Source organism: Bos taurus, chromosome 24 (assembly GCF_002263795.3).
Source record: "Bos taurus isolate L1 Dominette 01449 registration number 42190680 breed Hereford chromosome 24, ARS-UCD2.0, whole genome shotgun sequence".
NCBI lineage: Eukaryota > Metazoa > Chordata > Mammalia > Artiodactyla > Bovidae > Bos > Bos taurus.
In genome coordinates, this window is record NC_037351.1 from 57384427 (window position 1) to 57396749 (window position 12323).

General features: G+C 44.8%; 1 protein-coding gene across 14 annotated transcripts in view; it reads left to right on the forward strand.

The window, feature by feature from the left end:
* The window catches only part of NEDD4L (NEDD4 like E3 ubiquitin protein ligase), a 386984-nt gene that overhangs the window by 220785 nt on the left and 153876 nt on the right, over positions 1-12323 (forward strand). For 9 of the 14 annotated variants that reach the window (XM_059881094.1, XM_059881095.1, XM_059881096.1 and 6 more), the window contains 2 exons: positions 1754-1807; positions 5953-6813. In XM_059881094.1, the coding sequence (XP_059737077.1) occupies positions 1754-1807; positions 5953-6813 (915 nt within the window). The remainder of the gene's footprint in view (positions 1-1753; positions 1808-5952; positions 6814-12323) is intronic. The other 5 variants (XM_024984471.2, XM_024984472.2, XM_024984473.2 and 2 more) reach the window with 1 other exon arrangement.

Consider the following 12323-nt stretch of genomic DNA (forward strand, 5'->3'; position numbering starts at 1 on the left):
TTAAAAATACTCTACCTCCAGAAGTATTCTAGATAAGATCTTCTGAGTGGTATAGATTCCCAAAGCACAATATTGCCATTAGACTGATGATAATGGTCCTGATTTCTTCCTTTCAGTCACAACAGTATTTTATATATTTTATGTGCTCCGAACATAGATCACTATATATGACATCTGTTTTCTATTATGTTCAGAGCTAAAATATGGCATTGATATTTGAATACTTGGTAAGCTCCTATGTCTAGCCTCTACTGAAACTGAGGGACACACGGGCTTGTACACTGTTTCACTACCAGATACATTTTTAAATTACTTTGTGAAAGACCGAAAATGTAATGGAGGCAGATAGGTGTTATTGGCCCGTAACTCACTCTCAGATACAGCTTTCCACTTGTAATACTCCAAACTACTTAGACGTCTTTCAGTTTGCGGGAAACAAAAATTAATTAAACACCTTGGCCACATTTCTAAAAATTTTAGTACATTCAAGATATTTTTCAAGTTATATTAGTCCTAAAGATACGTAAACTTGATTTGGCAGGGGGAGGGGGGCACATTTAACAACTTCTTTGTCCCGTTCATTGAACAGACCTTTTTTGAGTGCCTACTGCATCCCAGCCCCTGTCACGGCGTGTGGACTCACTGGTCCACTGAGCTTTCAAACAGACACTACCCACCCTCCGCCCCGCCCCCGGCCAACCTGCTTGCTCCATCACCAGGTTAAGAGCAAGCCAAGGGGTCAGGAGCACAAGCCGTGTTCTTTCCTTCACTTCTCCCTTCTGAGACAGCTGAGGCTTAGTGATGGGAGACCTGGGTCCCATCCCCAGCTCTGCCACTGACAGCCCTTCTGACCCTGGAGAAGCCATCCGAGGATTCACACTCCCCACGGGCTCTGCTAGTGAGAGAGGAGTCCTTCCTGAGGAAGGTCGTTTCCAGGATTTATGTACAGTGATAGAAATGAGAACGTGTTGCACCTGACACTTGGGTCTGAAGAACGATTCCTGCTATTTCAGTGAGGTTTGGGGAAAGAGACAGAAAGAAGCAAAAAGACACCAAAAGCCCAGGGGCTCTGACACTGACCCTGCCATTGCTGGAAGAGGGGCTATCTTTTATTTCTCTTTTCTCTAATGGCTCCAAGCGTGGGCTCTGTAGACACTTGGGCCAGGCCTGGTGGAGCTCCTGGTTGCCCTGCATACTAGCTGTGGGCTCCTGGGCAAGTTACTTTACCCTCCTGGTCTCAACTCCTTATTTGTGAAATTGGAGCAACAGTTGTATACATCACAAGGGTGCTTTGAGAATAAATGGGACATATGTTTTGCTATTTAATAAGGAGATGGTGCCTAAAAAGCGTGCACACAGCGGTGAATACTGCCTTTTACTATTTCCTTCATGACTTTTGATCGTTGCCTAAGAAATTTTCTCAGGCGTAGACCTTGATGAGGGCGTAGCCTTGGTGTACAGGCATGAGGGTGCCTTTTCAGGGCAGGTTTAGGAACTGTTAAAAACCATTTAGAAGTATCCTTTCTTATGTTAGAAAAGCAGCGCTTCAAGCCATTTTCTTCTGATATGTCTAAATATTAGGCATGGAATAATATAGAAGTCAATAATAGAAAACTTTGATGGAAGAGCAGGTTGTTTACACTGTACAGTTGATCTGAGTGCATTATAAAGTATTTTATTCTTTCAGTCCCTTACTTCATTCCTTGGAATTATTTCTGCCCATTTAAAACATATTGTTTCTGTCCCTTATTAGGTAAATCCATCTAATCACAGACTCCTGTTTGAAGTATTTGATGAAAACAGACTGGTAAGTGGGTCCTAATCTTTAATTTTGGCTTCATTTTTTAAAAAAAACTGAATATTTTAGAGCACCGTACTTTAGGAATCTGTATCTATGTTGTACTTCTGTCGGTATACATGTCCCTCAAAAAGACCATTTTTGTCCCATTACTAGCTGAATGTTCATAATGATCAAGGCCATCACTCATGTAAGTGACCCTTCCAGGGTTTTTATGTATAAGGCAAACTGCGTGATTGTGACACGTTCAGTATCAAATCTCTTTGGGAAAACAAAAATCTAATTAACAGTATACAGCAAAAAGGTAATATATTTAATAGGTAAAATTAAAAAGTATTTTAATTGAAAGTATCTTCAAAGAACCAGAGATATGCCTGAGGCATCAGTTTGCTGCAAATAACGTTTTATATAGATTGATGGTAGGTAGCTGTGTATTCTGTGTGCGTGCACAGGTATGTAACTGATACAACTTAGATTTCATTTTAGAAATGCAATTTCAGAAGCAAATCTGGCTTTAAGTACTTTGCCAGAATTAACTCCCTAGAATGTATACAGCAAGTACTCACAAGGCAAGGTTTGCAACTATGAAAATGAATATTATCATGATACATACTAACTTTTAATGTACTCTCAGAAGTGGTATTGAGTTGACCATAAAGTTTGTTCAGGTTTTCCTGTAAGATGTTATGGAAAAACCTGAACAAACTTTTGGGCGAACCTTACATTATAAGTGAATGTAGTTGTTGTACACAAATCTGCTTTTGAGTTCCTGAACTCAATGTCCTGAAACTTAATGTCCACTCATCCCTCAGTCTCCATGGGGAGCCTGGTACCGTGACTCCTGCAGATACCAAAATCCAAAGACCCTGAAGTCTCTAATATAAAATGGTGTAATATTTGCAGATAACCTAAATGCATTCTCCTGTATGCTTGAAATTTATCTCTAGATTACTTACGATACCCCAATACAGTGTAAATGCTATGTAAATAGTTGCCTGTATGAGGCAAATTCAAGTTTTACTTTTTGGAACTTGTTGGAATTACTCCCTTTCCTCAATATTTTTGATTCACGGTTGGTTGAATCCATGAATGTAGAACATAGATACAGAGGTTTAACCATATATTATTTGCTTAAAATAAACGTCCTTATGAACCCTTCTTTTTGCAGAATTCAACTGGAACTACTTGAATAGCTTGAGTTTTATAGAATATTTGATCTGAAGGAGACTTATAATATCTCATTTAATGTCCTGTCCTTGCAAATGAGAGCACTGAGGTCTAGAGCCCTTATGTAATTATGTAACTGCTAGTCTCTTAAGTCTCGGGCCAGTGGTGGTGAATTTGTCGTTGTTCAGTCGCCAAGTCATATCCATCTCTTTTGCAGCCCCATGAACTATAGCCTGCTAGGCTCTTCTGTCCATGGGATTTCTCAGGCACGAATACTGGAGTGGGTTGCCATTTCCTTCTCCAGGGGATCTTCTGAACCCAGGGGTCAAACCCACATCTCCTACATTGGCAGGCAGAGTCTCTACCGCTAAGCCACCAGGGAAGCCAGTGGTGGAGAACAGCCAAGCCTTAACCCTTAGCATGGAACTTGGGAGCATATTTGATCTCCTGTGCCTGGTATCACTCTCCAAATTAGAAAATCAAAGATGTTGGCCCACCATCCTGATAGCTTTTTCTATTAAAATATGTGGATTTTCTGTGGCTTTGCATCGAGCTTGACATTTTATACCTTAGGTGACACTTAGTAGTACTGAATGGCTAAATCACTTCTGCTCTGTGTGTGAAGTTATTTTCTTGTTAAATCCAGTGAGAAATTCTGCTTGAGAGTACAGTTCTTGGCACTCCATCTCTTATCCAGAAAACACTGAATTCAGCAAACGTTCAGTGAGTAACAGTAAGTCCCTGGAGATATACATGCAGCCACAGACTAATTCTTCCTTTCTCATTTATTGAGTATAATAACACTTGAAGGTGAAGAAAGGGTCAACACTGTGGAAAAATTGCCTCCTGTCAGATGGATTCTAACTCATTATTTTCCTTCTACTAAAAGAAATACACTGTAAAAATTTTTGTTTTCCATTTCCATTATCTAAAAGAAGGACTGGAGATGGCCTTGCCATGAGCCCTAAACTAGAGTTTCAAGCCCAAAAGGGCTTTGAGTGAATGCCAAGCTCTAAGAAACCCCACGTGAATGCAAACTTTATCTGAAAGATTGTGCTTTATGTACCGAGCTTTGCCCCAGGCCCTCGGCAGTGTTGTTACTGTGCAGTGAATGCTGCTGCTGGTGGCTTTTTCTTTGTTGGCTATTAATCCGGCTAAGACAGTACGTGACTGTAGTGGTGCTTGGCAGTTTTCGCGTTAAACAAACTGGCTTCCATTTCTCTCATAGAGATCATTTTTGGCATTTAAAACCCATGCCTTTAGAAAACAGGTCTGAATGCATGTAAACACAGGGTTAATCCTCCACACCCTGGACTCCAGGGCTGCTGACAGAGCCATGCTTTGCGGATTTTAAAATAAACTTTGTCACCCTTTGCAGCTTGGTATTCCCCCTTTGCCCCCCATCATTTTTTTTTTATTCCCTCCTAAATAAACCTCTTTTTTAAAATAACTGATGTTTCTGGCTCACAGAAAAGAGTATGTTTAAAGCACACAGAATATATCCAAATTAGCTACAAGTCCGATGACAGTTTTTTGAACATGGACTTTCACTTTTATTACTTAGGTCCTTTCTGGCCCTTCAAAAGAAACAAGATTCTCTGTAACCCAACTGGGGTGATACTGCTGACTTCTTACTGGAAAACAGTCAGCTCCAGGCAGACTTTTTTTCTGCATGGTATTTAAGTTAATTTATTACAAAAGCCACAAGCAACACACTTCTTCAACTGTCTTTCCCTTTTTTTTTTTTTTTTTTTGAGTGGGGGGATGTTGTTTTTTCTGCTATCTGGCATACAGGGGGGAATGTCTTCTCCAGCTGGGTTCCTTTCCTCTGGCACTGCTGTATCTGAGAATCATATTATGTGTGAGATTGTGTCCCCCGCCCTCCCCATCTTTCAAATAAAAAACATGTGGTGGTAGCCAGAGGCAGACCCCAACTGGCAGTAAGTTGTTCGCCCCCCTCCCTCCACTCAGCTATTTTGTTACTTGTAGATCATGTTCTAATTATTTAACGTTAAAGGGACACGCATTCTGTGGGGTGTGTAATCGTATTTATAGTACGTTTTATTAGTTTGCATTCCATCGTGGTAGTGTGGTGATATCATATGTAAGAGGGGCACGTAACATCCGATTGCTCCTGAAAGGGCTTTCCTGCAGCCCCTGCAATTTCACTTGTCACTGTTGGGTTCGATGGCAAGGGGGTTCCTCTGTGTGCTTCTGCCTTGGGTGCCAGTTCTCTCGCATCGGTGAGACAGCGCCCGGGTGCCCAGCTCGGTTTGGAAAGAACTGTCCAGGGAGCGCGCTGCACTGAGATTTATAGCCGCATGGCTCGGACTCTGTTTGCTGCCTTAGTCAGCTGTGAGAGCTCCCTGCTGGGGCCACTCCTGTCTGATGGAAAAGCAGCAGCTGGGAAGGTGCTGTTTCAGGCTCTTGCTGTTTAAAAAAAAAAAAATGAGAGCGAGAGGGGGAAGAAAACTCCACTAAGTCCAGAAGCTGGCATTGGAGAGGGAGACCGCGGTCATGTGGTTCCGGCCACCCTACCCTCTGTCACAGTGCGGATGAGAGCTTTCTGCTCTTATCCAATCATGCCTGGAATGCCGCTTGCCACTTGGGTTATTTCTGCTATCTGCCGCCCTTGGTGCCGCAGTGCTCACGCTTTGGCAGATGGAACGCTTTTCCTTGGAGTTCGTGTCTTTGGGGTTTGACTGCTGGCAGCGCCAGGCCTGTTGTTGCCGCTCGCCCTGTCCCTTCCTGGCCCTCTGGGCACCATGGCCCATCGGCTTCGGTTTCATTTTGGCTCCTGCCGCAGCAACACAGCCCCCGAGTCGGAGATCCTAGACCAGGAGGGAGAAGACGACTTTTTCATGGCATTCCACACGCTCCCGCGGCGGGGCGGCGCGGTCGCGCTGGCCCCGAGCGGAGCGCAGGACGCGGGCCTGCGGGGAGGCGTGGGCGCGCTCAAGCGCAGCACATCCATGTTCATCCCGCAGCTGCTGGGCCCCGTGGACTCGCGGCCCACGCGGAGCTCGTCCGTGCAGATCTCGCTGCAGCGCAAGGCGGCTGACGGCGCCCCCGACGACGGCGACGCGGGCACGGAGCTGCCGGGGGAGCCCCCGGAGGCCAAGAGCCTCGACGACGGCGGCGGCGGCGATGGCTCCCCTCCCGGGGGGCCCGGGGCTCCAGGCCCGCAGCTCAACGGCACGTGTGGCCGCCGCCGAGCGCCGGGCCCCGACGGCCGCGAGGAGGCCGAGCTGCCGGCCGTGCGCGTCCAACACCGCGCGTCTAGCGCCGATGTGCGCCCGGTGAAGCTGATGCCCTCGGGAGCCGAGGGCCAGGCTGGGCCCGCAGCGGCGGCGCCCGAGCCCAGGCGCTGGTCCCTGCAGCACGTTCCAGATGCTTCTGGAAGCTCCGGGAAGCGCTGCTTTGTCTTCCAGCTGCAGCAGCCGCCAGCCGGTGGTGGCGGGCCCGCGCCGAGCGGCGACTTCAACTTCGGCTTCACCGGCACCAAGGGGGACAGGTTGGTGAGGTATCCCCGAATCCGGCTGGAGAGGAGCAGCTCGTACCCCACGCAGCCCCGGGCTGAGCGTGGGAGTCCCCCGGAGGAGCGCGGCCACCCAGACCCGGAGGCACCCCCGCGGGGCCGCAGGGTGGCTCCCGATGCCCACAGGACCGAAGCGGTGGCCGAGAGGTCACCACAGGGCCAGGGCTGCACGTTTAAGATCAGGCAGGATCAAAACGCGGGGCAGCAGCACTTCAGAATCCTCGTGACTCGGGGGCCCGAGGAAGCCCCCCAGAGTCCCGAGGAGGACGCCGCAGCGGCCGGCCCGGCTTCCACGGGAGCCGGCGCCCCGGTAAGTGAGCCTGCGATACCGTATGTCCCCACGAGGAAGGGGCCGATTCTAGCCCAGCAGGCGTATTCTGCAGCGGAATTAAAATAAACAACAATCTCCTCCCTTCAGGGGCTTTCCCTGCTTTGGGCCAGAGTAACTTAGTGTGTTTGGCCGGGTTCTGGGTCCACGATTTGTGGTCCCGCCTTTGGTAGAAGTCCATGAAACTAGTTAGCCGATTTTAGAAAATATCGTAGCCTTAGGTCTTCAAAGTCTCATAACTCTGTTTTGAAAAATCCAGACAACCCTTTCCCCCGTTTCCCTCCCTTCTCAATAAAAGACTTTTTAAGATGTCATTACTTTTTGAGTTAATGTGCAGTGCCCCAGCGTGTTGACGTTGGAAATGCGTTAAAAAGCTGCTTGCAGATACAAGCTGTGAGGACACTCGCGTTTAAAAAATAATCCTTTCTAATCCAGGTGAGAGAATCTCGGGTTAAATGTGTCTGGTTGCTTCATAATTAAGCATATGTCAAGTTGGACCCATTCTTCCTCATGGCCTTTTAGCTGTACAGGGCCGGCCCTGGTTGTATAACGTATTGTCTTTGTGGGTTTGTTGGGTTTTTTTTTTTTTTGTCCCATTAAGTTATAGTGAACAAAGGTAGCCACAGTTGTGGGCCGGGAGGAAATGTGTCTTTGAAGCAGATTGGCCTGTGAGGCCAAGGTGAGGGGAAACTGCTGGGGGCTTGTTAATGGTCAGACCGTGCACCCCTGCAATTGAACACTGCCCACTCGAGTGTCTAAGCTGGGCTGCTGTACATAGAATAGTTAAGTGCCCAGCCTCCAGCTGTGGAAACGGAAGCCCAGCAACAGATTTTGGCCTTCATTGCTCCTGTGTTCTTGCTCTCTCCCTTTCAGTGAAATGGAGTACAGACAGACAGCTGCTAACTCCACCAGGCAAATGATGACTCTGCAGCTTTCATAGTTGGTCATGGGATGCAAAGTTTCACCAGTTAGCTTTCTTTTACTACTAATCACTAGCCACGTGCTTTATTTTTTTCCAAAGGACAAGCTCCTTGTATTCTGAGTTGGGGTTGTTTTCCTTGAATTTCCTCCGACGGCTGGATTTCAGGATATGGCAGTGAAATGTCTGGGAGACTTTGTGTTTGGTTTCAGTTGGGAATTACGACTTTTCAAAGTGGATGACTGAGTTTGGCTGTGGAACCATATCATCTTTTATTATTTTGTGTCGAGAAATACTTTTGGCCGTATGAGTAAGTTTTATCACTGATCCATTGTTGTCTTTCAGTATTTTGAAGGCATATAATCAGGTGCTAAATGTCAATATATTTTTCTTGTTAATATAACTTTATAACTGTTAATGTAACCGTTTCTTCTTCTTTTCCCTTTTATACACCCTTTTCTTTTATTATCTCTAGCCCTTTCATTAGAAAATGCTGTATTTTTGGTCTGAACCAATACCGTTTTTATACAGTGGTACATATTTCAACAAAATTCTGATAATAGCATCTAACCTTCATCCCAAGAAAGTACCATCACGACAGGTGTAGACTTCTTTGGGCAGCATATTTTCATGCTGAATTTGGACCACCTGCCACGTGAATATTGACAACATGGATATCCTGAGTTTTGACAACTTATCAGACTTTTAAATCATTTTGCAGTTAGGTGTTGAGGACAAATGGATTTTTATAATTACAGTCTCATTTGGCTTGACGTTTCTCCCGGGATTAAAAAAACAAGTGGAACGTACCAAACACTCTGTGTAATTTACATGCAAGGGCCATTCTAACTTTCAAGGGCTGTTAGAGTGGAAAATAAAATTTCTTCACATTTGGAAATGTAAGTTCTAGAATAAAGAGCTTTTTGTGGAAAGTAAGTTCCATCTAGAGCATAGTAGGTTTTATTTTCGAATTTGTATTTTTGTACACTTCTATAAATTTGTGAAGGGTTGGTAGGAAGCTGGCTTTTTCTTTTAAGTGAAAACTTGCTTCTTCGAGAAGCAAAAACAAAACTTGTCTCATAACAAAACTGTCGGCTCCATTCAACACTTTGTACGTGTTTCAAATGGGCAGGGGTGTTAAGTGTAGGCAGCAGCTGCCACGGCCTTATTTATCTTGAGGGAAAACATTCACTTGGGCGTCTACAGTCTGGCCGCCACCAAGCTCTTTTGACGTTTCAAATATCTGCTGCTTTGGACAGAAGGGCATTTCATTATTAGTTTACATGAAAAATCGATTACAGTCAGGTCTTTTGAATGATGTCAAAAATCTTTCTTGATGGGGAAAACCTTTCAAGATTCCTTTTGCGAATGTGCTCAGATGTCACGATCCATGCCTTAGACCTTATTACAAGGCTATTTTGTTGAGAACTTTGCTCAGTGCCTCCCAGATATCCTGTCATGACTGTCACGAATAAATTTAAAATGCAACATGATTGTAAAAAAAAAATGCTAATCAGATTCCAGGGACCTCTTGTGAGCCTTGATTTTTTTTTTTTTCTACCCAGTCTGTGAAGTAAGATAGAATTGATTTTTTTAGAGTTATTAGTTACCATGTTACAATATTTCAAAATGCTGATACCTTACCAGTTTACTTTGTACATTTTAATGGTTATTTAGTGAATAATTTAGTTACTTTCTTGAATTAGTGTTTTGGATTCCTCCTAACTGCATGATAGTGACTCTGAGGCAGAGGGATCCTGTTTATCAGGGTTTCTGTGCCCTTGCTTGATGCCTTCGTGCATAGCAACTGCTTGGCTCTGCATCCTACAAGTTTCAGGAGCCGGTTTTCTAATCCCATTAATAATGTCATTACATGTTTAAGGTCCACCGTGTATATAACATCACACTGAGTCCTTGGAAAGTTTCTGGGACTCTCTGTTTCTTGCTGACACAGAATTCAAAATGTAAACAGAGATCAAAGGGCCGGGGGGCGGGGGAGAACACTTCTTCTGACACCCACTCCACACGGTACAGGGAAAGAGCGTGCTTTCTCTACTTCTTCCTGGGTTCTCTAAATTTCCCCCCGTGCCCTTCCCGTGGATACACGTGTCACAGAAGCGGCATGGTAATCTTCTGTGATTCCCAATTCCTTTTACTGAATGGCAGAGGAATACCCCAGCTCTTTTTGTTTGGGGAGAATTTAGTTTAGGTCTCTTTTAGACAGGGCGATTCGACTCTACAGAACATTTTTGACTTTAGTATTAGTTGGTGTCTCCTTTTTACCTTAAAAGATTAATTCTAGGAAAATATGTACAAGCGTTAGTCCTTCAGTCGTGTCTGACTCTCTGCGACCCCATGGACTGTAGCCCGCCAGGCGCCTCTGTCCATGGAATTCTTCAGGCAAGAATCCTGGAGTGGGTAGCCATTCCCTTCTCCAGGGGATCTTCCCAACCCAAAGATCAAACCCAGGTCTCCTGCATTGCAGGCACATTCTTTCTTTATTTAAAAGCACCGCCACCAAAGTGTAGAGGTTTAAAAAGTAGCTGGTCGTCCTTGCACTGACTTGGTCTCTGATCGGATTCTGTGAGGTTTTCTTTTCAGTGGTCTCGCTCAACCTGGTTGTATACAGCTGTGTTCCAATATTATGTAACTTGAAATTTACCTTAGAGGGATTAGTGAAAAGTGTACGTGATAATGTGTAGGTGTGTACACACGGAAACAAAGGGCTTGCGGGTGACACTCACATCTCTGTAGCACTTCACAATTGGATCAGTGCTGGCCTTTATTTCACTTAATATAACCATCCGACTGCCTCGCTCAGCTTTTCCGACCACCATATGGTAAAACTGTTGATTTACTGTTTCCAGTGAAGGTATGTGAAACTGTCATTAGGTGTGATAACTAATGACACACACCTAATGTCAGTGTCACATTCTATCTACCATTTTTTGTATCTATGTAGAATGGGAATCTATAGCGGTTGCACAGAGTTGGACACGACTGAAGCGACTTAGCAGCAGCAGCAGGATGGGAATTTAAAAAATATGTTCATATCTTTGCACATCAAACACCTGTGTAGCAGCTCAGTGCTTTCTGTGATGTGACGTTTTAATGCTGAAGATTTTGGAGATGGCGGCTTCGATGGGTGCCTTGGAGCACTGGCCTAGTGGACTGGGCTCTGCAGATTCCTGACATGCCCCAGGAGGTGAGACTCCCTCTCTGAGCCTTCTCCCTTGTCAGTGAAAAAGGAGGCTAAAAACACCCAACTCGCGGGCTTATGGTGAGGTTCCAATGAGGCGCTGTGTTGGCCTTTTCCTTTGTTACCCACATCTCTGTAAGGTACAGATTGTTCCCCAAGGGAGGTAATTCGGTTGCTGTGAACAGTCGGGTTTTGATCACAGGGTGTTAGACACAGGGCCACAGAGACTTAAGGAACACCTGGAATCGTTTGCTTCGGTGACTGGCTTTCATCTCCCGTGTACTGTCATCTCAGCCTTCCCTAGTGTTTGCCCCTCAGATAGTCAGCATCACAAGGCCTAACAGTGCCCTGTGGTGCCACAGGCCTTGAGGAGACTGCATTTAGATTGTCACTCTGCCTCGGACAACAGGACCTTTAATTGTGTTTGCGCGATTGAATTTTGAAACTTAAACATAGTTATATCTGCTGGCATTTCAGACATGTTGCTGGTTTGCCATGTCGTTTTGGCTATATATATGTGTGTATCTATCTATCTATCTATATATATATTTTTTTTTTTTTTTTAAACCAGGCCATGTTTCCAGTTGTTTGTCTTTCCTTCTTATTGGCTGTGGCTTTTGAGCAGGAATCTAACGTTATCTGTACAAAATTTCCACGTTGTGTGGTTTACAAATGAGGGCAGTATTTGGGAATAGGCCTTATTGGATACTGCCTTTTAGAGGGTTTTCATAAACGCTGCAGCTGCTTCTCTTGGCTAAGCTTGGAGGCAGAGTTCTTCGGCATTGAACTAAAACTACAATTTTATAATGCATGCTAATAAGAAAATTGTTATCTCAAAACTTCACAATACTGGAAGATATTTACTCCATGTAAGAATCACCTTAAATTTAATCAACGTTACGTGTCTCTGTATAGTTGATAGTTTAAAATTAATTGGGGCTAATCTAAATAGTCAATTCCCTGTAGCTCAGATGGTAAAAATTCTGAATAGGAGTCTGTGGAATTTGATCAAGCAGATTTTTTTTAATGAAAGTAATCAACTGCATTGATGCTGAAATGGATCAATGCCAGAAATACATTGTCCTTTTTAAACTCTAAGACATTTGCAAAAAATGAGGAAAAAGCAGGAATTCATGGAAGGTGCTGAAACTGTTGCTTGAATGCTCGAATACCAGAATATCTAAGTTTCCATTCTGAATGCCGAAAGCAGCTCAGGAAGCCCACTCCACAGTTGGCTGGTGATTACTGAGAGGCTTGGTAACCTGTCTGCAATCATCTAGTTCCCTTGATTCGTACCAGGCAGCCTAACAGTCCACGTCCTCCACAAGAGAGGACAGCAGTCTCCCCACGATGTACAGCCAGCTCCAGTTTAAG